The 25,353-nt window shown below is 42.8% G+C and overlaps 2 protein-coding genes and 2 long non-coding RNA genes across 5 annotated transcripts; 2 read left to right on the forward strand and 2 right to left on the reverse strand.

Moving 5' to 3' along the window:
- Positions 1–1,863: 1,863 nt before the first annotated feature.
- On the reverse strand, positions 1,864–2,799 carry LOC123150667 (citrate-binding protein-like). The gene is made up of 2 exons (XM_044570495.1): positions 2,479–2,799; positions 1,864–2,376 (listed from the first exon to the last, which is right to left on the reverse strand). The coding sequence occupies exons 1-2, from the start codon at positions 2,749–2,751 to the stop codon at positions 1,984–1,986; spliced, it is 666 nt and encodes a 221-aa protein (XP_044426430.1). The 5' UTR covers positions 2,752–2,799; the 3' UTR covers positions 1,864–1,983.
- A 777-nt stretch (positions 2,800–3,576) lies between these two features.
- Positions 3,577–6,115, forward strand: LOC123150668 (uncharacterized). Of its 2 annotated transcripts, XR_006475282.1 has the most exons (5): positions 3,577–4,455; positions 4,615–4,701; positions 4,848–4,910; positions 5,466–5,570; positions 5,772–6,115. It is a non-coding gene; the product is annotated as an uncharacterized lncRNA (long non-coding RNA). The 2 variants fall into 2 exon arrangements; XR_006475281.1 differs by lacking the exon at positions 4,615–4,701.
- A 14,181-nt stretch (positions 6,116–20,296) lies between these two features.
- On the reverse strand, positions 20,297–21,232 carry LOC123146898 (citrate-binding protein-like). Its single transcript, XM_044566163.1, has 2 exons — positions 20,912–21,232; positions 20,297–20,809 (listed from the first exon to the last, which is right to left on the reverse strand). Exons 1-2 carry the CDS (start codon positions 21,182–21,184, stop codon positions 20,417–20,419), a joined length of 666 nt encoding a protein of 221 aa, XP_044422098.1. The 5' UTR covers positions 21,185–21,232; the 3' UTR covers positions 20,297–20,416.
- A 1,531-nt stretch (positions 21,233–22,763) lies between these two features.
- Positions 22,764–23,335, forward strand: LOC123152411 (uncharacterized). Its single transcript, XR_006476183.1, has 3 exons — positions 22,764–22,888; positions 23,048–23,134; positions 23,281–23,335. It is a non-coding gene; the product is annotated as an uncharacterized lncRNA (long non-coding RNA).
- The last annotated feature ends 2,018 nt before the right edge of the window (positions 23,336–25,353 follow it).

The raw sequence follows: 25,353 nt of genomic DNA on the forward strand, positions 1-25,353 counted from the left end.
TCGTTAGATACAGATGAACATCCATACGTTGCCTATGAGACACCTAACAACTGGTCAAACAACAACTTAAAGTTAGGTGTCTTACTGAACAACCGACTCGTATCCATCCAAGTGAGAGGCAAGGCATGGCCAGAACAACCCTGGAAGCAAAGCAATCATATGCTTTACAAAGCCGTAAGAAACCTGAAAAGGGGATGTGTACCCATGAACTATTCAGGAATAGACTCTGAAAAAAAAACGAAATCTGATCCATGTATAATATGAGAAAACTAACTATTCTGGCTGCTGTTTGCTCTAGACCGTTCCTTGTAAATAGCCGATATCCTAATTCATCCAAGTATTGTTGGCAAGTGAAAAACAAAAAATTAACCAGGTTCTGCAGGAACTATAAATTTCTAGTTCAAAATTTTGTTAGTAGCTTGTAGAGTCACAACCATAAGTAATCTTCTTGTAGGTATATTTAATATATGTACACTACTTAAATATATAATGTCTCTTGCAGGATGCGGAATATTTGAAAAAGAAAATATGAATCAAACATATCTATACCTATACAAGGACGTGCGGATCAGAGTTGCAGGTGAGGGTGGGCTTAGTCCGGCAATGCCACCATCCCGCAGATCGCTGGTGCGGCAGGGATGACGGTCTAGCAAGGACATGGCCGATCAGAGTTGCAGGCGAGGGCGGGATCTGTGGCCGATCGGAGTTGCAGGCGAGGTTGGGATCCTTCGTGTGGTCAAAATCCTCCACGAGGGGTGTTGTCCCAATGGCGTGAGATTTGGTTCACGCTGTGTTTTTTCACGGGAAGAGGAAAATATGGTAGAGCAACATTGTGGGTCTTATCTCTTTAGGTTTCTTTTTTATAATTGATACTAAACAAAACAATGTACGGTTAATCTACACCATAATAACTCGGTCCCACCAGATTAACGGCTCGTAAAATCTAATTAACATCGGAATTTTTAGGAAGTCTAGAATTAGTATAGGTATAGATAGATAGATAGATAGATAGATAGATAGATAGATATAGATAGATAGATAGATAGATAGATAGATAGATAGATAGATGAGTAGTAGTAAGATGTTCATGCCAATTCTTGCATTCGAAAAGCAAACATATCTTCCACGCGCAAGCGAATATATGTCCATACCGGCATCTATTTAATTTGACCGTATAATTAACGCCCACGGTAGAGAACTAACGAACAAAAAAATGGATGTCATGTCTTACAGCTCGGCACACAAATATATCCGCGATCAGTAGTGAGACCTTGATGTCATAGATCGAATGTATCTTGCATATTTGCACCTATAAAAAATGACCCTCAAATTCCCCTCTCTATGGGCTAGGCAGCATATCCACTCGCAATTTTCGGCCCATGGTGTGGACAAAACCCACCACAGACTCAGACCAAAGTAGAGATGCTTGTATACTACTCCCGCCATTCCATAATGCAGTGTGTGTCGATTTTTTGAAAAGTCAAACTTTGCAAATTTTAACCAAGTTTATCAAGAAAACTCTTCAGATATACAATATCAAATATATAAAATATGAAACTACATCTTATGCTGAATCTAATGATACATGTTTGGTATTATAGATGTAAATATTTTTCTCCACAAACTTGGTCAAAGTTTATGAAGTTTGACTTTTCAAAAAATCTATATGCACAATATTATGGAGCGGAGGGAGTATATAGTAACTTGTGGTTGTCTAATGGTTTTCTTAACATACAGAACCGTTTACCACTAGTCCAATTTTCTGATCGTTGTATGTTACATCACAAGAAATGTTCATATCTTAATAAGGGCATTATCACAGCTAGACTTCCAAGTATGACAAGAAATGTTCACGGACACTCAAAGCAACAAATTTTATTCAACTCGTGGAAACTAATATACATAGGGCCCGTACGTGGTGTAAAAATGCATGCATGCTACCGTAGACCGCAGTACCAATACGCATGCTACCCATGCATCTACTCAGTGCTTAGTGTAGAGCGTGACGTTGGTCCAACGCGACTCCATGCAGCTGGACTGGTCGTGGTGCTGCATGTACACCCCAAACTTGAAGTAGTAGGACTCGCTGGGGGTCACGCTGGTGCCGAACTTGTGCTTGCCGTCGATGTACACGGCCACCGTCGATGCCCGGACGTCGTGCACCACGTTTAGGCGGAACCACCGGTTGTAGATGTCGGGTTCGACCACCGTCCCGCTGTAGAAGCGCAGGACACCATTGTAGACGTGCAACATCAGTATCGTCGAGTGCGCGGCGCCCTCCTGGTTGTGGATCTGCATCACCGATGCGCCGGAGGTCCCCGACGGCACGTAGCCGTAGCCCTCGAACTGCCACACCCCCGACGAGTAGTCGTGGCCCTGACAGATCGAGAACAATCCATTTATATTTCTATGTGCGAGACCATGCAATTCCGATTTGGAGGTAGCGCTGCTATAGATGTTGACGGACAGTGTGCTTACCCGGAGCTTCACTTCGGAGCGAGGGTTGGTGTGGGTGGCGGTGTTGATGGGCTTGTCGTTTCGGTGCACCCAGAACGTCCGCACCCCGTTGCGGTACTGGAACCGCTGGCTCTCCGGCACGTTGGACGGGCTCTGCACCTGGAAGTCGCCATCGGTGAGCTCCACCTTCTCGAAGCCGGCGGTGGGGTTCCGGCTACCGCCGCTGGCTGCCGCGAGGAACGTGCAGCCCATGCCCACGAGAAGCACTAGCCATGGACTTGTGAGGGAGGCCATTGTCGCACTATGCCATGTAAGGAGGAAGTAGCAAGCAAGCTGACTAGCTTGTTCAGATGGATGTGGGAGAAGATCGATCGAGTTGTGAGCTTAAATAGCTAGCACTTGGCCAGTTTAGGGATCGACGTTCAGTTGTTTGACGTGCACCCTATGTATATTATATACTTTCCATGCACTTCCGTACGTAGTAGGCTAACTAATGAACCCCTTTTCTCTTTTGGATTTGTGATTTGATATTCATCAGAGAACACAAGTGTGGAAAGGGAGCAACCACCCTCGGAACGTCAGGAACAGGGCTCATGCGGACAGCGATAGTCGGTTGGCGACAACATCGGTACGTCAGTGCACACCAAACATGCTGCAACATTGTGTCATTGTTGCGCCAATATATTGCGACTCTGTGATAATCTGTGCGCCTCTAATTTTCAATACGATGATTAATTTTTGCTACGATTAACTTGTGCCCTTTTGTAGAAGAGCTCGCACTAGCTAGCTCCACTATAGATCTCAAGTTTGTATACTAGTATAAAATAAAATGATGTCTGTGTCACAGCTAAACTATATTTAAAATTATTGAAGCTAGCCACATAACTAGAATACTAGGCCCGTAAGGGATTCAATTACCTGTTTTTTTTGAACTTTTTTTTACTGCCCTTATTTGAGCGACACGAGTGCACGGTGGTTTCACTATTGATTTCATCTTTTGCTTGGTGGGGTTGTTTAGGCACGTTTGGTTCTGTGCGCCGTTGCCATGACAGGTGTCCTTGTGAGGTTGACTGCCTATTCCATCGATGGACAAGTTGCCTTCTGGGCTTTTCTGGTGGGTCTCACGTTACCTTGAGCGGTGGTCTTTCAGATATTTTATTGAGTCTCCTCTCGCGCGAAGACTCGAGACGAGTGTGGTGCCACCGGTTGGCCGCCGTATATGCCTATAAAAGGGGTCTTCTCCTTCGTGGCGGTCGCTGCCTCGCCTCCTCGATCGCCTCCTCGCCCTACTGTCCCATCTACCCTAGCCTTTCAACTCCGATCTTTTGTCCGTGTGGAGCTGGTGGCAGGCGTACGGCCAAGGAGACGAAGCAACGGCGGCGTGCCACCGCCACCTCCGATGCACAGCAGCCACGGCACCACCGGCACAAGATTCGCTTGGGGAGCACAGCCGTCGAGCAAGAGAGGCCCACCGGCCATGGCCGACCGGACAGATTAGAGGCGAGGTAGATTCTGCCGGCAAGGCCCTCTTCCTTTTCTCATGTTCTGCGTGATCTGAGGCGGGAGGCGCTGAATCCTTCCCGATTGGCCTTCTTCCTCCTCGATTTGGCCCTTCTTTCCGGCCTCCGCTCATCTCCGGCCCGTTATCGTTCGGTTCCCGTGACCCGTCCACCCATGGAAGACCGCGGCCCCGCATCCTCTGAACGTCGCAATTCTTCTCCACGAAGATTGTGCCCTTCATAGTCCGACGGGGCTTCGTGCTCTTCCTGCACGAGGAAAATAGCATATGGTGTCGTCCATGGCGTCGTCGCTAACTCTAGCACGTCAGAGATGACGGGCCACCTGACAACGAGCTCAATTGCTCTGAACTTCAGCCTGCATTGCTTGTACCTTTTTATTCAGATGTCCAATTCTTATTTTCTGATGTGTTGTGTGAAGGTTTATGGCGAGGAGAGGAGAAGTGGTCGTTCGGGTTCTGCGAGAATGGCATGTGTGCAGGTAACTCGGAAATTCCGGATTTCGGTATTCTATTTACATCCGAGATGAGGAGAAGAAGTGTTGCACGGTCATATTTTATTTCAGAGTTAATATTCCATAATTGTATGATGAATAGAACCTGAACATTGAAAGTGGCACTTGCAAAACACAAATTTTCAGTTTTGATTGATACTTTATGAAAGAATATGTTGGCGGACATGGCAATACAGTTTCATATCAAAAACCACTCCAATTGAAGTATTTGTGGTAAGAATATACTAACTGTCTGGGCCTCTGGATGTAGTTAGCCTCATCTGTAATATATTTGCGCTTCATACATATACTAACTAAATGTTGCACGGTTGATCTAAAAAAAAGTAGCACTACTGATCTACTGTATGTAAGTATTGCAGGTTCATGTACACTATTGTTTGATAAATTGGTGGCAAATAGCTGTGTGAGCTTCATTTGGTCAGGTATTTTTGATATCCTACTTTCATCTGGTATAACTGCATGGGCTGTAATTGTTTACTGCATTTTGCATGACATACTTTATTACTGTATCGTATATATTACTTGTATTTTTTGTGTTTTCTTATTGCTTCTTTGCTACTGATTTCGCCACAACAAATTTTATTTTGTTCTCTGGCGCAAAACCTTTACTTGACCTGATTTGTCAAGCTATCCAGCTATTGTCTTATATATTACTCCCTCCGTCCCATAATATAAGAACGTTTTTCACACTAGTGTAGTGTTAAAAACGTTCTTATATTTTGGGACAGAGGGACTATAACACAAAATGCCATGTTAGAATGACCCTTGATTTCATCAGACCCGGATGGTTTTAGTTTGTCATGATGGTTGGCGAAGTAGCTTCTGACCAAGCTATACTATGATGATGAGTAAAGTCAACATTTTTGTTGTTGCAAGGATCACAGAGAAAGAAATCACTATTCAATAGACAGTTGATTGATCTTCTGTAGCATCTTTCTTATAAATTAGTTTTGTTCATAGCCAGTTCCTCTTTCCAGGTTGTTTCGACTGCATGATGCATGAGACATGGATTCCTAAGGATTGTTCAAGTGCATTCAGTGTTAACGGATGGAACACAGATTAGCCTTGGCCACAATGAGCAGGTGAGTCTAATCATCTTGCATCTTCGTTACATCTCATGCATCACTCTCTTTTTTATTTCCTTGTCTCCTCTGATTTCTTAGAAAAGAACCACATGTTGTTACTTGAAAGAGGCAAAGGTCTCAAAGATCTCAAAGTTCCTTCTTCATTTTTTAGGTTGGCAGTCCTAAACTTCACACAAGTATGTTCTCTTGTGTCCACAGAAGGAGTACAATATGGGTGACTGCAGGTACGTCCCCAGGGACACCGCTACGTGACTGTTGAAGGAATCACAGTTGTGCTGGAAGGTCCTGCCTTCCTGCTTGCTGTGTCTGCCTTCTCATCTTATTTTATGATCGTTTATGTGAAGAAGCAGCAGCAACTTGATTTGTTTTCTTGCGTAGTAATATGTGAGCTGCATTTGCAGACATATATGGGTCAAGTCACTCTTTGTTAGTTAGATGTTGTTAGTGTTTTTCTATCAGACATGGTTCTGCAATGGGGTTGACTGCCTAAGGCTCACTCAGATTTTGGACTTGCTTAATAACTGCTTCCTTTCATTAAGATGTGAGGTCCTATTCCCAATGACAGAGCATCATCGCCCTCTGAACTAATGTTCATGCGAGTTAATTGTTTGATTTTGTTGAACCATGCAAGATCAAAATTTGATGAAGCCATGCAACTGGTAGATGCATCAACAAAGCATATATTTGCAGTGTTCCGAAGTACCGTGTTCCTTCTTTGCTCAATAAAATTTAGTGTTGTATTTGCCTGGTATAAGAAAGATAGCGCAATGCCGACAGATAGAGCTTTATTTGCCGGGTATTAATTTACACACAGCAGGCTGAGGAGAACACAGATGCACGGCCAGCTGCGCGGATTAGCCGATGGAACCAATAACAGGGGAAAGGACGGAAAATAGGAAGGAGATGGTCAGATTGGCAGCTAATCAATTGTTTTTAGTCAGCACTAGAGAATTAATGAATGCATGATGTACAATTTTCTCTGATTTTCTAACAAATGTGAAATGTTGCTCAACTAATATTTCAGATGTAAATTAATATTCAGTCGCAGAAATTGATATATGTACTTCCTTCATTTTCTGCTATCTTTTTCTACTATGTGTTCATGCCTTCAAGTCCAGATAGACAACTTCATAACAATTGTTCTTGCAATTTAGATCTATTTTGTATTTTTTCTACAAATTAATACAATGAAAGTTTACTTGAAAAGATTGTATGAATAGCATAAGCACACTATTATTTTGATGTCTCATCATGCTTTCAAATTCAAAGAGACAACACTATAGCAATTCTGGTCGTCAGGCTCCATTTGTAATTTACTTTAGAACTACTGTATGAGGGTTTTAACTTGACCAGACTGTGCATGAACAGCATATATACACAATATGATCTCTTCTGCTGTCATGTTGAAACAAATTAACATGTACTCCCTCCGTCCGAAAATACTTGTCATCAAAATGGATAAAAAGAGATGTATCTAGAACTAAAATACGTCTAGATACACCCTCTTTTATTTATGATGATGACAAGTATTTCCGGACGGAGGGAATATATCGTATGTGCGAAATTGTAATACACCCGAAGACCCGTAATCAACATGTGTATATATGAAAAATCATAATACCCCGAAGACCAAGCTGTCTCTGCCCTCTGTGATCGGGAGAAACCAGCAAGCTCCAACTTCTACCCTCTGTCACGATATCACTGAGACAACCCAATAGGCAATTCCACCTCAGCTCCAAATATTGCGTTATAAAGATGAATAACTCTTATCTAATTGTACTTCCCAGTTTCTTTGTATTCACGTTCGTATTATGTACAATTGTCATTAATAAACAATTAGTAATAAACAACCAGGGACAATTGTCTCTCACATCTTGTACAAGGCTACTCAGCTGCACAAGAATGGAATAATCAGCCGCACAAGAACGGAGTAAGACAAGGAAAAGGAATTACAAATACAGAAACAGTAAAAAGCAAGCCTTGTCAAGGCGAACAAGAACCCTCAAAAAAGTTTGTCTTCAATTTTGAAATATTTTGCTAATCTGTCTAGAGTCAGAACATGCACATAACAACAAGTTTAACATTGTCTTCATAGGAAACAAACCACCAAAAACAAGAGCAGGAGAACTAGCTTCATATCTCTATCACTACGTCACAGAAACAAACCCAGCTAGAGGCCAGCTGGAGGATCAACATCTCATATCTAAGAAAAGCAAAGAGCTTTGCAACTCTGCATCCAGTACTCACTATCACTACGTTTTGTAGATCACTTATGTGCATGTACCAATTAAATGTACCCTTTCCCTGTATGATCTACTTTGTCAGAAATCAAGCCTTTAATCGATTTATCAAATATTACAACAAACTAAATTGCTTCTCAATCCATGTGGCGCGGCGTGCCGCCGCGCACTACCTGCTAGTGTAGGGTTCATGCGGACAACGATAGTCAGTTGACGAGAGCCTCGGTACGCCAGTGCATACCATGCTAGAGCGTTGTTGGACCAATATATTATGCCTCAGAGATGGTCTGTCTCCCATTTTGAATACCATGGTTATTTTTCGGTACGTTAACTTAGCCCTCTAGAGTATCTACAGCCGGACCTCTTAAACACGTCTCAAACGCTTGGACAAATCGTCCGGTCACTGACCGGTCACAAAAAACAGTCCCAACTGAAGCTCTCAAACCGCGGACAAACACCCGGGCTGACCGGCACCCCTCATATCCAGCCCAAATATAGGGCGGATATGAGGCAGCCCGGGCGAGTACGCCATGTCAGCCCGGCCCACCGCTGGTCCATCCTAACCCCACAAAATCCCCCTCCAGAGCAAACTCTAGCTCATTTCACTCCGCTCCGCTCTGCTCCTCGACGCTCCTTTTCCCAATCCGTTCAATCCCTAGCGCTGGCGAGCATGTCCAGCACCGGCAACCACTCCGACCGTAGCTCCGGAGACGAGGACGAGCTGGCGCTCGGTATCACGCTTGAGCGCTCGCGGGTCAATACGGGCGGCAGCTCCAGGACCGGTGCGACGCCTCCTGTCGCCCGTCGCCGTAGCGCCGACGGTGGTGCCAGCCCTTCCCACCCTGCGTGCAGAGCTGCGAGGCTTGCCCAATCTACTCCGCTCGCCTGACGGCCTCCTCCACCTCCGGCCGCTGCTCCGCGCGGGCAGCGGTGAGTTCTAGTGCCCGCTCTGCCGGCGCCGCGGATGCTGAATCCAGAGTCGGGAGCATGCTACGTCCACCGTGAGAGGCAGAGGGCAAGGGAGATGGCGGCGGGACTGACGCGGCTGCGCAGTCCGCCCGCCGCCACCGCGTGATGCCGGTCCCCGACGAGGAGGAGCATCTCCTCCAGTGGGTGTACCGTCGGTCACTTACTGGGACGGAGACGGACGCCGGGCGGCCCCGGAGGACCAACGCCAAGCAGCTCCGGGTCGGCATCGAGCAATCCGAGCGGGAGGCAGCGGAGGCGACGAGGGTGGCCAAGCTCAAGTGCTAGCAAGACCGCACCGTCTGGCGCTTGCAAGGCTACATCACCATCTCCCATTCCTCCTCCTCTGACGGGTCCGACTCCGACGGCTCCGACGTCGACCCACCTCCTGCTGTGGATGCCTACAGCAGCGTCGGCGACCGGAAGGCAAAGGGCCAGCAAGGAAGTGATGAAGCTCGCCCTCTCCTTTTATATAATCTAGTTTTAGTATGTAGTTACAATGTGCCGAATCGTTGAACTGTGTGAATTATGCTTTTTTGGTGATCTTTTGGTGATGTTTATGTGAATTATGCCTCTTCGGTATCGGTTTATATGTCTGTTTCCTGTCGATTTTGATCTGTTGGTGACCTACATACTATGTTGCATGAATTTGTATTTGATATAGGGTGCCGGATATGAGATACGCGAGTGTGGAGGCGCGGATTTAGAGAGTGCCCGGTCAATGCCCACGGATGCGTCCTTAAAGGGTCGGATTTGTAAAGTCCGGCTATAAATGCTCTTAGGGTACACAGATGTATCTTGCTATCGGGAGAGCATCTTGCTCTTAGGATACACAGTATGTTGAGCCTCGGGAGAGCATCTTGCTATCTATCTTGCCGCGGATATACAGCCAGGAAAGTAGTATGAGTTCAGCACTCTCGGAAAACCTAAAGTCGAACACATACATTTAGGATTCTTAACGAAGATGAAGATCAAACAACATCATAAGTAAGTTGGATAAAACCCATCTAGCACAGAGGGAACAAAAGTTGCAAAGCTAACTGATGATGGGAACTAATTGCTAATCCCTCCGTTTAACCTAAAACCACCACATTTATTTTCGGAGGGAGTACTTTCTTTCATGATATTTTAATTCCACTTACATATATAAGGTAGTCTTGACTCAGCATGGGTCATGATTAAATATTCTGAGTGTGTACTATTATGGAATTAGATGAGCTAACTAGCTAGCTAGCACCATTGTTCATAAACGGAACTGGAAGGAAAAGAGTAATTAAGGGAAGGTACCTCCAGTCGGTGAGAGCGCCCCATCCGATGGACGGCTCCCTCGTCGGTCTCCCTGTCCAGCCATATGCTCTGTCTGTGACTAATTGATTAGCCCCAAAACAAAAATTGTTGTTGGGCTGGGCGATCCGCCTAACGCGTATACGTACCACAAGCCCAAAAACAAAACCACCTGGCTCTTTGCTAGTGCTTCCTCCTTAGTGACCTAAACGCTTTTATATTTCTTTTCGAAGGGAGTACAAGACTACACAACATTCTTAACGATGTCATCACCCTGCTGCCCCGGGTCCCGAAGCGGGATGACCGCTGGTTGAAGTGATGGATGGTAAATCTCCAAATCATTGTCTGTGGGGACGACACCGTTTTTCTCTATTGGATTATTCACAAGCTCAGCAATCATGTTTCCGTAGCGTACATCATTCCTACTTGTGAGTGATACAACGTGGGTGTTCATTGAAACAGGTCCAAAATACTTTGCGAGCAACCTCTCCCATTTCAGCATCGCATATCCGTTTCTGCTCCGGTGCTCCCCCCCGGGCTGAACGTGGGGTGGAAAAGCACATCGACGGCTAGGATGAACCAAAAACGGTTCATAACAAGGGGCACGATCGTCTTTGTTGCCCCCGCGTATAGCCGTCGAGGAGCCCTGGGAGGCCCGTACGGGACCGATTAGATCGTATGCCCGGCCGTATACGTATGCCCGTCCGTATACGTATTTGTTTGTATATGGCGGCCTTTCGTGCACGCGTGAAGCCGCCCGCGCGTGGGGCAGCACGTGTCACGGGTAGTTGCCAAAACTGTCGCATCATATAAATGTGGACGGCAACCACCTCGGGCCGCATCGCCCACCATTCCCCCCGCCGCATTGTCTCCCTCTCTCCACTCTCCACTCCCCACTCCCTCTCCTCTCCAACCTCCTCGTCTCCCTCACCGCATCCTCTCCATCGCCATGGCGGACGCAGGAGGCGAGCGCCCCGATTGGGGCGCAGATCTGGTGGAGCGGGCGCGGCAAGTCGCTGCGGGCACCTTTGTGAGGGGGCGTGCCGGCGTCCAGCGCGGTGCTCCCTCCGCTGGAGATCTGGAGAAGGCGGGGGCGGGCCGCAACAGCGCGGTCCAGCCAGATGCGCCCGCTCTGGCGAACTCCGGCGAGGCGCAGAAGGTGGAGGCGGGCTCTGGCGAGGCGCAGAAGGTGGGGGCGGGCTCTGGCGAGGCGCACGAGGTGGAGAAGGTGGAGAAGGTGGAGGCCGGCTCCGGCGAGGAGGAAGCGGAGCAGAAGGTATCTGCGGCTAACTTTTAGTTGGTAGTTTTTAGATTGTAGGGTTTGTGGCCAGAACTTTGTTTGGTTAGATTTGTTGGAGGTAGGGTTTTCTCTCCATTAGGGTTTTTCTGTATTTGATTCATGCAAGAATGGTGGACCACATATGATTATTAGATTAGGTTAGAAGTAGCCAGATTTAGGGATGGGGTTTTTCAGATGCTTATTAGATTAGTAGTGGAATTTTTGCAATTCTTTAGGTGTTTGGAGTCAAATATATACTTCTGTATTGGTTTGGGTTGGTGCCTGCTTTAGTTCTTTGATTTGATGATTAATTAAATGGATGCTTAGTTCTAGGGATTATGGCTGTCATAGTTGCAATTCTTAGATGCTTGATTGATGCATGTTGTCATAGTTGCAGTTATTTGATGCTTGATTGATGCCTGTCAGGCAGAGGCTATGAGATGAGTTGTGCATGGCCTTGTGTTTTTGGAAATTGTCTACGTGAGGTGATTAGATGGTGCATTAGTTTGGTTGTAAATATAGTGAAGGATGTGCTCATGTACTGGGTGTTGTCATGTTAATCAAAAAGAGCTTCTCAAGGGCTGGATTTTTTTGTGCTGGATTGGGGCTTCTGAAGGAGAGGGGAAGCGTGGTCGAGGGGAAGGGGCAGTCTATGCTTATTAACTTTGGGTTAGTAGTGTAATTTTGTCGTTGCTTCAGAGATATTGACAGCATTGAACATCCTCTGCAATGCCGTTGCTTCAGAGATAAAAGCATCTTGGGGTTTTTTCAGATGCTTATTAGATTAGTAGTTGAATTTTTGCTTGTTAGAATTTAATTAGTATGAGGATGAATACCTTATTTAAGGGGGAATTTAAGGTCAGATAGATGTCATATGATTATTAGATCTGTAGTTCAATGCTGCTGACATTTATGATTATTTGATTTGATCTGTGGTTCAATGATACTGGATGGAAACATATTTGATTTGGAATGCATTAATTAAGATGTGCCAATGAATTGATTTAGATGATACAAGATTCATCTATAGTATAATTTGTTGTTGTTTAGGCAAGTAATGAAATTTTAGATGTTTGTTGGAGATGTATGCATTTATAGTTGAAGTTGTACCTAATTAACTACTGCATTATGTTAATATGTGTAGGAGCTTTGCTGCATTATCCCAAAAACAGTAATTTGTGCATATTAAAATTTGTAGTTGGCTTCTGTAATTAGTATATACTATATGTAAAGTGTGAAGTAAACATTCCAAGGCAGGATCCTAGCAACAAAATATACTATATGTTTCCATTAAGTAGTGTGGGGGGGGGGGGGGGAATTCCCTCAAAAGAAAAGTGTTGGGTTAATCCAGGGAATGTCAAGAATCCAGCTTGCATTTTCATTAGCATTTATGAAGGACATCATTTATCTGTTGATTGATTGCTTAGATTCTGTATTTATAAGGAAAGCATTTGGTCACTTGCAACATACCAATGTGGTTCACATTCACAATTTTGTTTGTAATGACATTCTGTGAACTACAATTCAATTCATTGTAATTGATGTGCTTGTTTGACAATATAGCAGGAGGAGGAGGATCTTCTGGGCAACAAGAGGAAGTGGGACAAGACTAGGTTCTACCCATATGAGTCTGATGAAGATGAGCTGTACGAGGTAAGGCCTAGTTGAAATGTTATTTCTGCATTGAGTTAGTATTATGTGTTTATAGTTTTTGAATGCATAATGTATTAATGTCAGTCATTAATGTGTGCAGTATGAATCTGGAGATGATGTGGTCGAGGGGAACATCGAGTCCTTTAAAGAGAAGGAGGTGTTGAAGATCAGGGCCCAAGGACCTGCTAAGTACTACAGCTAGAGGAATGAAAAGTACCGGTGCCCCTACTGCAGCAAGCCCAAGCCCAGGTCTGGGTTATTGGAGCATCTGATGGAACATTGCCGGGCTACATCGATCTCCAGTCATGACTACAAGATCATTGGTCAGCATTCTGCCTCCTGAAGGTCCTGTGAAACCCTGACCTCTAGTCGTACATCATGCTAATCATCGGAAGCTGGAAGCCGTACTCATCATCAGTATATTTGATGATGTTTTACTTTTGAAAAGTTGCATCTGGGTCTGAACTGCTTGAAAACTTGCTATATTAATGTAATGTAATGTATTGTGTGTTTGAACTGGATCTGTTGTGAACTGCCTGCTACCTATGGTGGTAACCTAGAATGCTATCTATATATGTGTGGCCTTAACTTTATTGGTGGTGAATACTTCCTTCATGTTTAGTTGTTGTTTCGACGGTGCAATGATCACAAATGGCGCTTCACTGTTGCTTGAGACATGCTGCAACACTTGTCTATGCTGTGGGCAAGTGCAACATGCTGTGCCCATGTGCCAATTATACCAAATATTGAATGTGGCAATGTTCCAAAATGGTTGTCATGAATTATAGTACATGGGGTTTAGTAAAGTTACTGATAATTGTTCATCCTCACACATTCCATCAACGCATAATTTGAATAAGCAAAAAGATCAAATGTTCCATCATTTGAACCTATGTTGCAATTAGAGAGCAAATATTCCATCATCAAAGTGTGAAGGAATTAAATGTAAATTTAGAAGAGTAATGTAATACTAGTTAAAAATAATGTGTGCAAAAAAGGAATTTGAAATAAGATCTACTTTATTTTGTAATAAAGTTATATTACCCTACTTATTAGAATTTTGAAAATGTCACTTATTTATAAGAAAAGAAAAATATAAATATTCAAAAAGATGTGTTTGATAAAAATACCTTTTGAATTTTTGGTATGTTATTATTTGAGGGGTCATGCAATTTTTCGATTGTCCCAACTTAAGCCAGTTTGGTCATTTGGTCTAACTTAAGCCAGTTTTTGAAAAAATGACCGCATTCCGGAGGGGCCATTTGGTCTAACTTAAGCCAGTTTTTGAAAAAATGTGATTTTTCCCACCACCTCCAAATCACACAAACTTTCTTGAACATGGTGACCCACATGTGCCAATCATGGCTATGAAAGAAAATTTGGAAAAATAATATTTTACAATGCCCCCCTGAGGTATAGACCGATGTTTTGACCAGTCAGTCTAGAGGGCATTATAAATTAATAAAAAATTCAAAAAAATATAAAACCTTGGAAACCCACCTTTGTTTGTGCAATATATCATGTGTGCCAAAGTTGAGGTCATTTGGAGGTGGTCGAAAAAATGACCGCATTCCGGAGGGGCCATTTGGTCTAACTTAAGCCGGTTTTTAAAAAAATGTGATTTTCCCCACCACCTCCAAATCACACAAACTTTCTTGAACATGGTGACCCACATGTGCCAATCATGGCTATGAAAGAAAATTTGGAAAAAGAATATTTTACAATGCCCCCCTGAGGTTTGCCACGAACCGGTACTAATGATGTCCGCCCGCCTAGCCGTTGGAACCGGCACTAATGGACACATTAGTGCCGGCTCAAATTCAAACCGGCACTAATGTGCTTCACATTTGACCCTTTTCTACTAGTGGATCCATAACACTGGAAGTAGTCTTCGGTTCACCGGATAATTTCCGTAGCGAAGACTTGATCTTTGACATCGTCCCTTCCGTATTGCTATGACGGTCCACTTCATAAATCTGTTTTCTATTGAAATCTAAAAAAGTTCAAAAAATACATATGGATGCATACTATTTGGCTGTAAGGTTTGATGATGGAATACCTTTTGATGTGAGACACACTCAAGGAAGAAAGTCATATATTTCAAGAGAAACAAATAAGCCAAAGCAATAGTGTTCCCTCATAGGCTCAAAAATTGTCTTATACTGGTTACAATAGATCTAATACAACTAATGACATAACAAAGACCATACATGATCACAACTAATCATGTTTAATAGAGAGCATATAACACCAAGCAGGACTATTGATGAGTTGGGGTGTTGCACTGAATTCCATCTTTATCTATTTTATCCCTCTAGATCATTGAATGTAGCTTAAAATACAAGGTACATGAGCAATCCTTAGAGGCTTAATGATGTAGTCCTCATCTCCCCCATGCAAGCACCTAAATAAAAAATGGATTTTAGTTTGTATACCTATATAGCAAATAGTTAACTAATGCAATACTTGATAGTTTTGTGTTTACCCACTCCATAATTCTTTGAAGGATGACATCAGTGCATGTAATCACTACTCACTACTAGGATGTGCTTCGGCTTATGAGATTGCCAAATTCATAAATACAGAGTTGGTTATTACTTTGTAATGAATCACAATATTTACATGCACTTGAGTAAATATAGAGAAAAAAACCACAATTATGCGAAGATGAAGATTAGAAATGTCCCAAAAAGTACATACCTTCACTTCTCAAAGAAAATTATAGCCAGTCATATATGGCATGCAGTATTCAGTGAAAATCAAGTCTACGTCATGTTTCTATATCCAAAGTTCATGATGTGGAATATGTCAAAGATAGTAAGCAACAAAAGTACTTCAAGAAGCCTATAAGTTCTATAGTAAACAATATCAAAATATTGCATCCAATAATTCCAAGGCTTGCATGGGACCTTCCAGAGAAGTCACTAAAGTTGAAAATAATTAGGCGCATGTAAAGAAGTTTGGAGCAGAGGAAAATAATATAACTTCTTACGATATTTTGTATTCTATATATAGCTATTTAATATCACGTTCCTATTATTGTATAGCTCAAGGTGTTCCTGATAAACATATAATATACTCCCTTTCTCCTATAACATAAGAACATTTTCTAAACTGTTTAAGCTTGAAAAACGTCCTTATATTATGGGACGGAGGGAGTAAGTGTTTGTATCATATCCAAGGTATACCTGTATCAACATTCTCTATTGGCAAGAAAATTGTGTATATAAAACTTTAGGAAAATAAATCATAGGGTGTTGCACAATGATTCTTACAATTCATAAGAACCACAATACCTTGAATGAGAAATAGCTTAGGACTCTCGATGCAACAAGGCCATCAACATGGGAATCATCCATGCCGAGAACATGGGGACTTTTAATGCCATCATGCTAAACATAAAAGTTCTATATGTTACTAAACTTCGACGTAGGGTGGTTTGTCCCCTAGAAAAAGATATAGGGTGGTTTGTATGACAATGTATTGGATGAGTAAAAGCTACTGAATTGTCTTGTTTATATAGCAATTTGCATGTAGCTAATGATATCCCTAAGATAGAGAGCTAAGTAGTATTCATAAGATAGAGGACCAGGAAACACTAGATGGATATGGCTTTCATATCTTACATGACGACAATAAATTATATCAACTAGTCGTCAACCCGTGCAGTTGCACGGGCTAGTGTAGTTAATACAAATATGACATGAATATTAAGAAAGTACATTTATAGTTATTACTATGAAAGAAGCAGTTCTCATTTAGGCCCTCTATGCTTGTTTATTGAAACATCATTAATTCCAAGTGATGGGCAATGCTACCAATATTCCTTGGAAGTTCCTCATAGAATTTGTGATGGGCAAAGTGATGTTTAAATTATATCTCATTCCAAGTGACAAAGTTTAATCCAAAATTATAACTGTGAATAGTTTGCATTTGAATATATATACAGAGGGAAAGAAATCCGAGTACTGAAAGCAACAACAGAAATTCAATGGTTAGCTAAGCTCCAACGAAAATTAAGAATGAGACTATGGCTGTAAGCAGAGAACCATAAGATAAATTATTTCGAAGTAATTAAGCATTACCTTTTTCACGTCACAGCCATGTATTGCTTCGCCTTCTTGTCTATTCACATCAAGGTTTGAAGCCCTTGTTGCGACTGGTTCTAGCATGTACTTCTTTATTACACCTGCATTGTCCATGTCAAGTATTAGGTGAAGAGAACCGTGCATAAGCTTTGTGATATGGGATCTGTTTTCAGTTGTGCTACTATATATATATATCAGTCGATGCCTTTCATATGCATTGCGCATACTGAATGATATAAATATTTAGCATAGACAAATTATATCTCCAGTAATAATGGATGTAAGAAATCATATCTCTCTCACCCATGACCCCGAATAGAAGTGCATTAGAAAATCATTGTCCATAAAACAGTAACCTCTTATGAAAAAATCTGTATGTTATCTATTTTATGAGAAAATCATTGTCCATAAAAAAAAGTAACCTATTATGAAAAAGCTGTATGTGGCAGATTAGTTTGTTCTTATCTTCCAGAATGAAGTAAAAATGTATTGTCAGCCAATTGTGTAGATATAATGGAGCTATTAATTAAATTTACGCCTAGTTAGTATCCACCAGCTCTTCATTTTCTTAGTATAGATACATGAGAGAAAATGCAGGTTTTCTTACCCTCTCCCTCCAGAGTTCCCTACTTGCTCAAAAGCTAAACTTTCTGCAAGGACAATTGCAGCCACAGTGACATGACATGATTTTTTTTGTGCTAATATAAATTACAGAATGATTAGTTGAGAAATTCTTACTACCATGCAATGATTCCAAGACTGAAAAAAACATACACATTTATATGTGCTAAGACAAAGTAATATAGAACAATTAGATGAGCTGAAGAAACTTGCAGTGTACATGCAGCGTCCTTGATGAAGAAACTTGCAAGTGTTCGGTCCGCATACATTGACATCAGTCGTAGCTTATTGGCATGTGAGATCTTCTCCACCGCATGATACTCCTTGAAGTTCATTACACTTGCCTAAACTACACATAACAAAAAACAAAGCTGGCCCAACCTACACGTATGCAAACCATATTATAGTGTCCATACCAATATGGATTTCAAAAAAAAAAATTATTATCACCACGATTGCTCAATCCTGCATTGAAGTAGTAGTCCCAATCTATGATGAGTCCTCTCCTTTATCAAGATTAGAAAGAGGAGTAAATCTGGACGCAAAGTATGGAGAAGACCAACCTATCTAGCTGAAAGAGGAAACTTTCAAAAGGAAGCTTCTCTAACCTGGTGTATGCAATGATGTTACTTTTAAGTGAAGGAAATCCTGGTAGTGATCCCATGCTCAAGAATGATCTTAGTTTTGGACCAACAATCCTACTGCCCTTTCTGGGCTCTGTACCACATGATCGTTAGATACAGATGAACATCCATACGTTGCCTATGAGACACCTAACAACTGGTCAAACAACAACTTAAAGTTAGGTGTCTTACTGAACAACCGACTCGTATCCATCCAAGTGAGAGGCAAGGCATGGCCAGAACAACCCTGGAAGCAAAGCAATCATATGCTTTACAAAGCCGTAAGAAACCTGAAAGGGGATGTGTACCCATGAACTATTCAGGAATAGACTCTGAAAAAAAAACGAAATCTGATCCATGTATAATATGAGAAAACTAACTATTCTGGCTGCTGTTTGCTCTAGACCGTTCCTTGTAAATAGCCGATATCCTAATTCATCCAAGTATTGTTGGCAAGTGAAAAACAAAAAATTAACCAGGTTCTGCAGGAACTATAAATTTCTAGTTCAAAATTTTGTTAGTAGCTTGTAGAGTCACAACCATAAGTAATCTTCTTGTAGGTATATTTAATATATGTACACTACTTAAATATATAATGTCTCTTGCAGGATGCGGAATATTTGAAAAAGAAAATATGAATCAAACATATCTATACCTATACAAGGACGTGCGGATCAGAGTTGCAGGTGAGGGTGGGCTTAGTCCGGCAATGCCACCATCCCGCAGATCGCTGGTGCGGCAGGGATGACGGTCTAGCAAGGACATGGCCGATCAGAGTTGCAGGCGAGGGCGGGATCTGTGGCCGATCGGAGTTGCAGGCGAGGTTGGGATCCTTCGTGTGGTCAAAATCCTCCACGAGGGGTGTTGTCCCAATGGCGTGAGATTTGGTTCACGCTGTGTTTTTTCATGGGAAGAGGAAAATATGGTAGAGCAACATTGTGGGTCTTATCTCTTTAGGTTTCTTTTTTATAATTGATACTAAACAAAACAATGTACGGTTAATCTACACCGTAATAACTCGGTCCCACCAGATTAACGGCTCGTAAAATCTAATTAACATCGGAATTTTTAGGAAGTCTAGAATTAGTATAGGTATAGATAGATAGATAGATAGATAGATAGATAGATAGATAGATAGATATAGATAGATAGATAGATAGATAGATAGATAGATGAGTAGTAGTAAGATGTTCATGCCAATTCTTGCATTCGAAAAGCAAACATATCTTCCACGCGCAAGCGAATATATGTCCATACCGGCATCTATTTAATTTGACCATATAATTAACGCCCACGGTAGAGAACTAACGAACAAAAAAATGGATGTCATGTCTTACAGCTCGGCACACAAATATATCCGCGATCAGTAGTGAGACCTTGATGTCATAGATCGAATGTATCTTGCATATTTGCACCTATAAAAAATGACCCTCAAATTCCCCTCTCTATGGGCTAGGCAGCATATCCACTCGCAATTTTCGGCCCATGGTGTGGACAAAACCCACCACAGACTCAGACCAAAGTAGAGATGCTTGTATACTACTCCCGCCATTCCATAATGCAGTGTGTGTCGATTTTTTGAAAAGTCAAACTTTGCAAATTTTAACCAAGTTTATCAAGAAAACTCTTCAGATATACAATATCAAATATATAAAATATGAAACTACATCTTATGCTGAATCTAATGATACATGTTTGGTATTATAGATGTAAATATTTTTCTCCACAAACTTGGTCAAAGTTTATGAAGTTTGACTTTTCAAAAAATCTATATGCACAATATTATGGAGCGGAGGGAGTATATAGTAACTTGTGGTTGTCTAATGGTTTTCTTAACATACAGAACCGTTTACCACTAGTCCAATATTCTGATCGTTGTATGTTACATCACAAGAAATGTTCATATCTTAATAAGGGCATTATCACAGCTAGACTTCCAAGTATGACAAGAAATGTTCACGGACACTCAAAGCAACAAATTTTATTCAACTCGTGGAAACTAATATACATAGGGCCCGTACGTGGTGTAAAAATGCATGCATGCTACCGTAGACCGCAGTACCAATACGCATGCTACCCATGCATCTACTCAGTGCTTAGTGTAGAGCGTGACGTTGGTCCAACGCGACTCCATGCAGCTGGACTGGTCGTGGTGCTGCATGTACACCCCAAACTTGAAGTAGTAGGACTCGCTGGGGGTCACGCTGGTGCCGAACTTGTGCTTGCCGTCGATGTACACGGCCACCGTCGATGCCCGGACGTCGTGCACCACGTTTAGGCGGAACCACCGGTTGTAGATGTCGGGTTCGACCACCGTCCCGCTGTAGAAGCGCAGGACACCATTGTAGACGTGCAACATCAGTATCGTCGAGTGCGCGGCGCCCTCCTGGTTGTGGATCTGCATCACCGATGCGCCGGAGGTCCCCGACGGCACGTAGCCGTAGCCCTCGAACTGCCACACCCCCGACGAGTAGTCGTGGCCCTGACAGATCGAGAACAATCCATTTATATTTCTATGTGCGAGACCATGCAATTCCGATTTGGAGGTAGCGCTGCTATAGATGTTGACGGACAGTGTGCTTACCCGGAGCTTCACTTCGGAGCGAGGGTTGGTGTGGGTGGCGGTGTTGATGGGCTTGTCGTTTCGGTGCACCCAGAACGTCCGCACCCCGTTGCGGTACTGGAACCGCTGGCTCTCCGGCACGTTGGACGGGCTCTGCACCTGGAAGTCGCCATCGGTGAGCTCCACCTTCTCGAAGCCGGCGGTGGGGTTCCGGCTACCGCCGCTGGCTGCCGCGAGGAACGTGCAGCCCATGCCCACGAGAAGCACTAGCCATGGACTTGTGAGGGAGGCCATTGTCGCACTATGCCATGTAAGGAGGAAGTAGCAAGCAAGCTGACTAGCTTGTTCAGATGGATGTGGGAGAAGATCGATCGAGTTGTGAGCTTAAATAGCTAGCACTTGGCCAGTTTAGGGATCGACGTTCAGTTGTTTGACGTGCACCCTATGTATATTATATACTTTCCATGCACTTCCGTACGTAGTAGGCTAACTAATGAACCCCTTTTCTCTTTTGGATTTGTGATTTGATATTCATCAGAGAACACAAGTGTGGAAAGGGAGCAACCACCCTCGGAACGTCAGGAACAGGGCTCATGCGGACAGCGATAGTCGGTTGGCGACAACATCGGTACGTCAGTGCACACCAAACATGCTGCAACATTGTGTCATTGTTGCGCCAATATATTGCGACTCTGTGATAATCTGTGCGCCTCTAATTTTCAATACGATGATTAATTTTTGCTACGATTAACTTGTGCCCTTTTGTAGAAGAGCTCGCACTAGCTAGCTCCACTATAGATCTCAAGTTTGTATACTAGTATAAAATAAAATGATGTCTGTGTCACAGCTAAACTATATTTAAAATTATTGAAGCTAGCCACATAACTAGAATACTAGGCCCGTAAGGGATTCAATTACCTGTTTTTTTTGAACTTTTTTTTACTGCCCTTATTTGAGCGACACGAGTGCACGGTGGTTTCACTATTGATTTCATCTTTTGCTTGGTGGGGTTGTTTAGGCACGTTTGGTTCTGTGCGCCGTTGCCATGACAGGTGTCCTTGTGAGGTTGACTGCCTATTCCATCGATGGACAAGTTGCCTTCTGGGCTTTTCTGGTGGGTCTCACGTTACCTTGAGCGGTGGTCTTTCAGATATTTTATTGAGTCTCCTCTCGCGCGAAGACTCGAGACGAGTGTGGTGCCACCGGTTGGCCGCCGTATATGCCTATAAAAGGGGTCTTCTCCTTCGTGGCGGTCGCTGCCTCGCCTCCTCGATCGCCTCCTCGCCCTACTGTCCCATCTACCCTAGCCTTTCAACTCCGATCTTTTGTCCGTGTGGAGCTGGTGGCAGGCGTACGGCCAAGGAGACGAAGCAACGGCGGCGTGCCACCGCCACCTCCGATGCACAGCAGCCACGGCACCACCGGCACAAGATTCGCTTGGGGAGCACAGCCGTCGAGCAAGAGAGGCCCACCGGCCATGGCCGACCGGACAGATTAGAGGCGAGGTAGATTCTGCCGGCAAGGCCCTCTTCCTTTTCTCATGTTCTGCGTGATCTGAGGCGGGAGGCGCTGAATCCTTCCCGATTGGCCTTCTTCCTCCTCGATTTGGCCCTTCTTTCCGGCCTCCGCTCATCTCCGGCCCGTTATCGTTCGGTTCCCGTGACCCGTCCACCCATGGAAGACCGCGGCCCCGCATCCTCTGAACGTCGCAATTCTTCTCCACGAAGACTGTGCCCTTCATAGTCCGACGGGGCTTCGTGCTCTTCCTGCACGAGGAAAATAGCATATGGTGTCGTCCATGGCGTCGTCGCTAACTCTAGCACGTCAGAGATGACGGGCCACCTGACAACGAGCTCAATTGCTCTGAACTTTAGCCTGCATTGCTTGGACCTTTTTATTCAGATGTCCAATTCTTATTTTCTGATGTGTTGTGTGAAGGTTTATGGCAAGGAGAGGAGAAGTGGTCGTTCGGGTTCTGCGAGAATGGCATGTGTGCAGGTAACTCGGAAATTCCGGATTTCGGTATTCTATTTACATCCAAGAGGAGGAGAAGAAGTGTTGCACGGTCATATTTTATTTCAGAGTTAATATTCCATAATTGTATGATGAATTGAACCTGAACATTGAAAGTGGCACTTGCAAAACACAAATTTTCAGTTTTGATTGATACTTTATGAAAGAATATGTTGGCGGACATGGCAATACAGTTTCATATCGAAAACCACTCCAATTGAAGTATCTGTGGTAAGAATATACTAACTGTCTGGGCCTCTGGATGTAGTTAGCCTCATCTGTAATATATTTGCGCTTCATACATATACTAACTAAATGTTGCACGGTTGATCTAAAAAAAAGTAGCACTACTGATCTACTGTATGTAAGTATTGCAGGTTCATGTACACTATTGTTTGATAAATTGGTGGCAAATAGCTGTGTGAGCTTCATTTAGTCAGGTATTTTTTGATATCCTACTTTCATCTGGTATAACTGCATGGGCTGTAATTGTTTACTGCATTTTGCATGACATACTTTATTACTGTATCGTATATATTACTTGTATTTTTTGTGTTTTCTTATTGCTTCTTTGCTACTGATTTCGCCACAACAAATTTTATTTTGTTCTCTGGCGCAAAACCTTTACTTGACCTGATTTGTCAAGCTATCCAGCTATTGTCTTATATATTACTCCCTCCGTCCCATAATATAAGCACGTTTTTCACACTAGTGTAGTGTTAAAAACGTTCTTATATTTTGGGACAGAGGGAATATAACACAAAATGCCATGTTAGAATGACCCTTGATTTCATCAGACCCGGATGGTTTTAGTTTGTCATGATGGTTGGCGAAGTAGCTTCTGACCAAGCTATACTATGATGATGAGTAAAGTCAACATTTTTGTTGTTGCAAGGATCACAGAGAAAGAAATCACTATTCAATAGACAGTTGATTGATCTTCTGTAGCATCTTTCTTATAAATTAGTTTTGTTCATAGCCAGTTCCTCTTTCCAGGTTGTTTCGACTGCATGATGCATGAGACATGGATTCCTAAGGATTGTTCAAGTGCATTCAGTGTTAACGGATGGAACACAGATTAGCCTTGGCCACAATGAGCAGGTGAGTCTTATCATCTTGCATCTTCGTTACATCTCATGCATCACTCTCTTTTTTATTTCCTTGTCTCCTCTGATTTCTTAGAAAAGAACCACATGTTGTTACTTGAAAGAGGCAAAGGTCTCAAAGATCTCAAAGCTCCTTCTTCATTTTTGAGGTTGGCAGTCCTAAACTTCACACAAGTATGTTCTCTTGTGTCCACAGAAGGAGTACAATATGGGTGACTGCAGGTACGTCCCCAGGGACACCGCTACATCACTGTTGAAGGAATCACAGTTGTGCTGGAAGGTCCTGCCTTCCTGCTTGCTGTGTCTGCCTTCTCATCTTATTTTATGATCGTTTATGTGAAGAAGCAGCAGCAACTTGATTTGTTTTCTTGCGTAGTAATATGTGAGCTGCATTTGCAGACATATATGGGTCAAGTCACTCTTTGTTAGTTAGATGTTGTTAGTGTTTTTCTATCAGACATGGTTCTGCAATGGGGTTGACTGCCTAAGGCTCACTCAGATTTTGGACTTGCTTAATAACTGCTTCCTTTCATTAAAATGTGAGGTCCTGATCCCAATGACAGAGCATCATCGCCCTCTGAACTAATGTTCATGCGAGTTCATTGTTTGATTTTGTTGAACCATGCAAGTTCAAAATTTGATGAAGCCATGCAACTGGTAGATGCATCACCAAAGCATATATTTGCAGTGTTCCGAAGTACCGTGTTCCTTCTTTACTCAATAAAATTTAGTGTTGTATTTGCCTGGTATAAGAAAGATAGTGCAATGCCGACAGATAGAGCTTTATTTGCCGGGTATTAATTTACACACAGCAGGCTGAGGAGAACACAGATGCACAGCCAGCTACGCGGATTAGCCGATGGAACCAATAACAGGGGAAAGGACGGAAAATAGGAAGGAGATGGTCAGATTGGCAGCTAATCAATTGTTTTTAGGCAGCACTAGAGAATTAATGAATGCATGATGTACAATTTTCTCTGATTTTCTAACAAATGTGAAATGTTGCTCAACTAATATTTCAGATGTAAATTAATATTCAGTCGCAGAAATTGATATATGTACTTCCTTCATTTTCTGCTATCTTTTTCTACTATGTGTTCATGCCTTCAAGTCCAGATAGACAACTTCATAACAATTGTTCTTGCAATTTAGATCTATTTTGTATTTTTTTCTACAAATTAATACAATGAAAGTTTACTTGAAAAGATTGTATGAATAGCATAAGCACACTATTATTTTGATGTCTCATCATGCTTTCAAATTCAAAGAGACAACACTATAGCAATTCTGGTCATCAGGCTCGATTTGTAATTTACTTTAAAACTACTGTATGAGGGTTTTAAC

The sequence above is a fragment of the Triticum aestivum genome, chromosome 7A (genome assembly GCF_018294505.1).
Source record: "Triticum aestivum cultivar Chinese Spring chromosome 7A, IWGSC CS RefSeq v2.1, whole genome shotgun sequence".
NCBI lineage: Eukaryota > Viridiplantae > Streptophyta > Magnoliopsida > Poales > Poaceae > Triticum > Triticum aestivum.

Bases quoted from the DNA above. Each gene is read 5' to 3' on its own strand.
- LOC123150667 (XM_044570495.1), bottom strand. From the start codon at position 2,751: ATGGCCTCCCTCACAAGTCCATGGCTAGTGCTTCTCGTGGGCATGGGC. The intron at 2,377-2,478 runs GTAAGCACACTG...TCGATCTGTCAG, and splicing joins GCTCCGAAGTGAAGCTCCGG to GGCCACGACTACTCGTCGGG.
- LOC123146898 (XM_044566163.1), bottom strand. From the start codon at position 21,184: ATGGCCTCCCTCACAAGTCCATGGCTAGTGCTTCTCGTGGGCATGGGC. The intron at 20,810-20,911 runs GTAAGCACACTG...TCGATCTGTCAG, and splicing joins GCTCCGAAGTGAAGCTCCGG to GGCCACGACTACTCGTCGGG.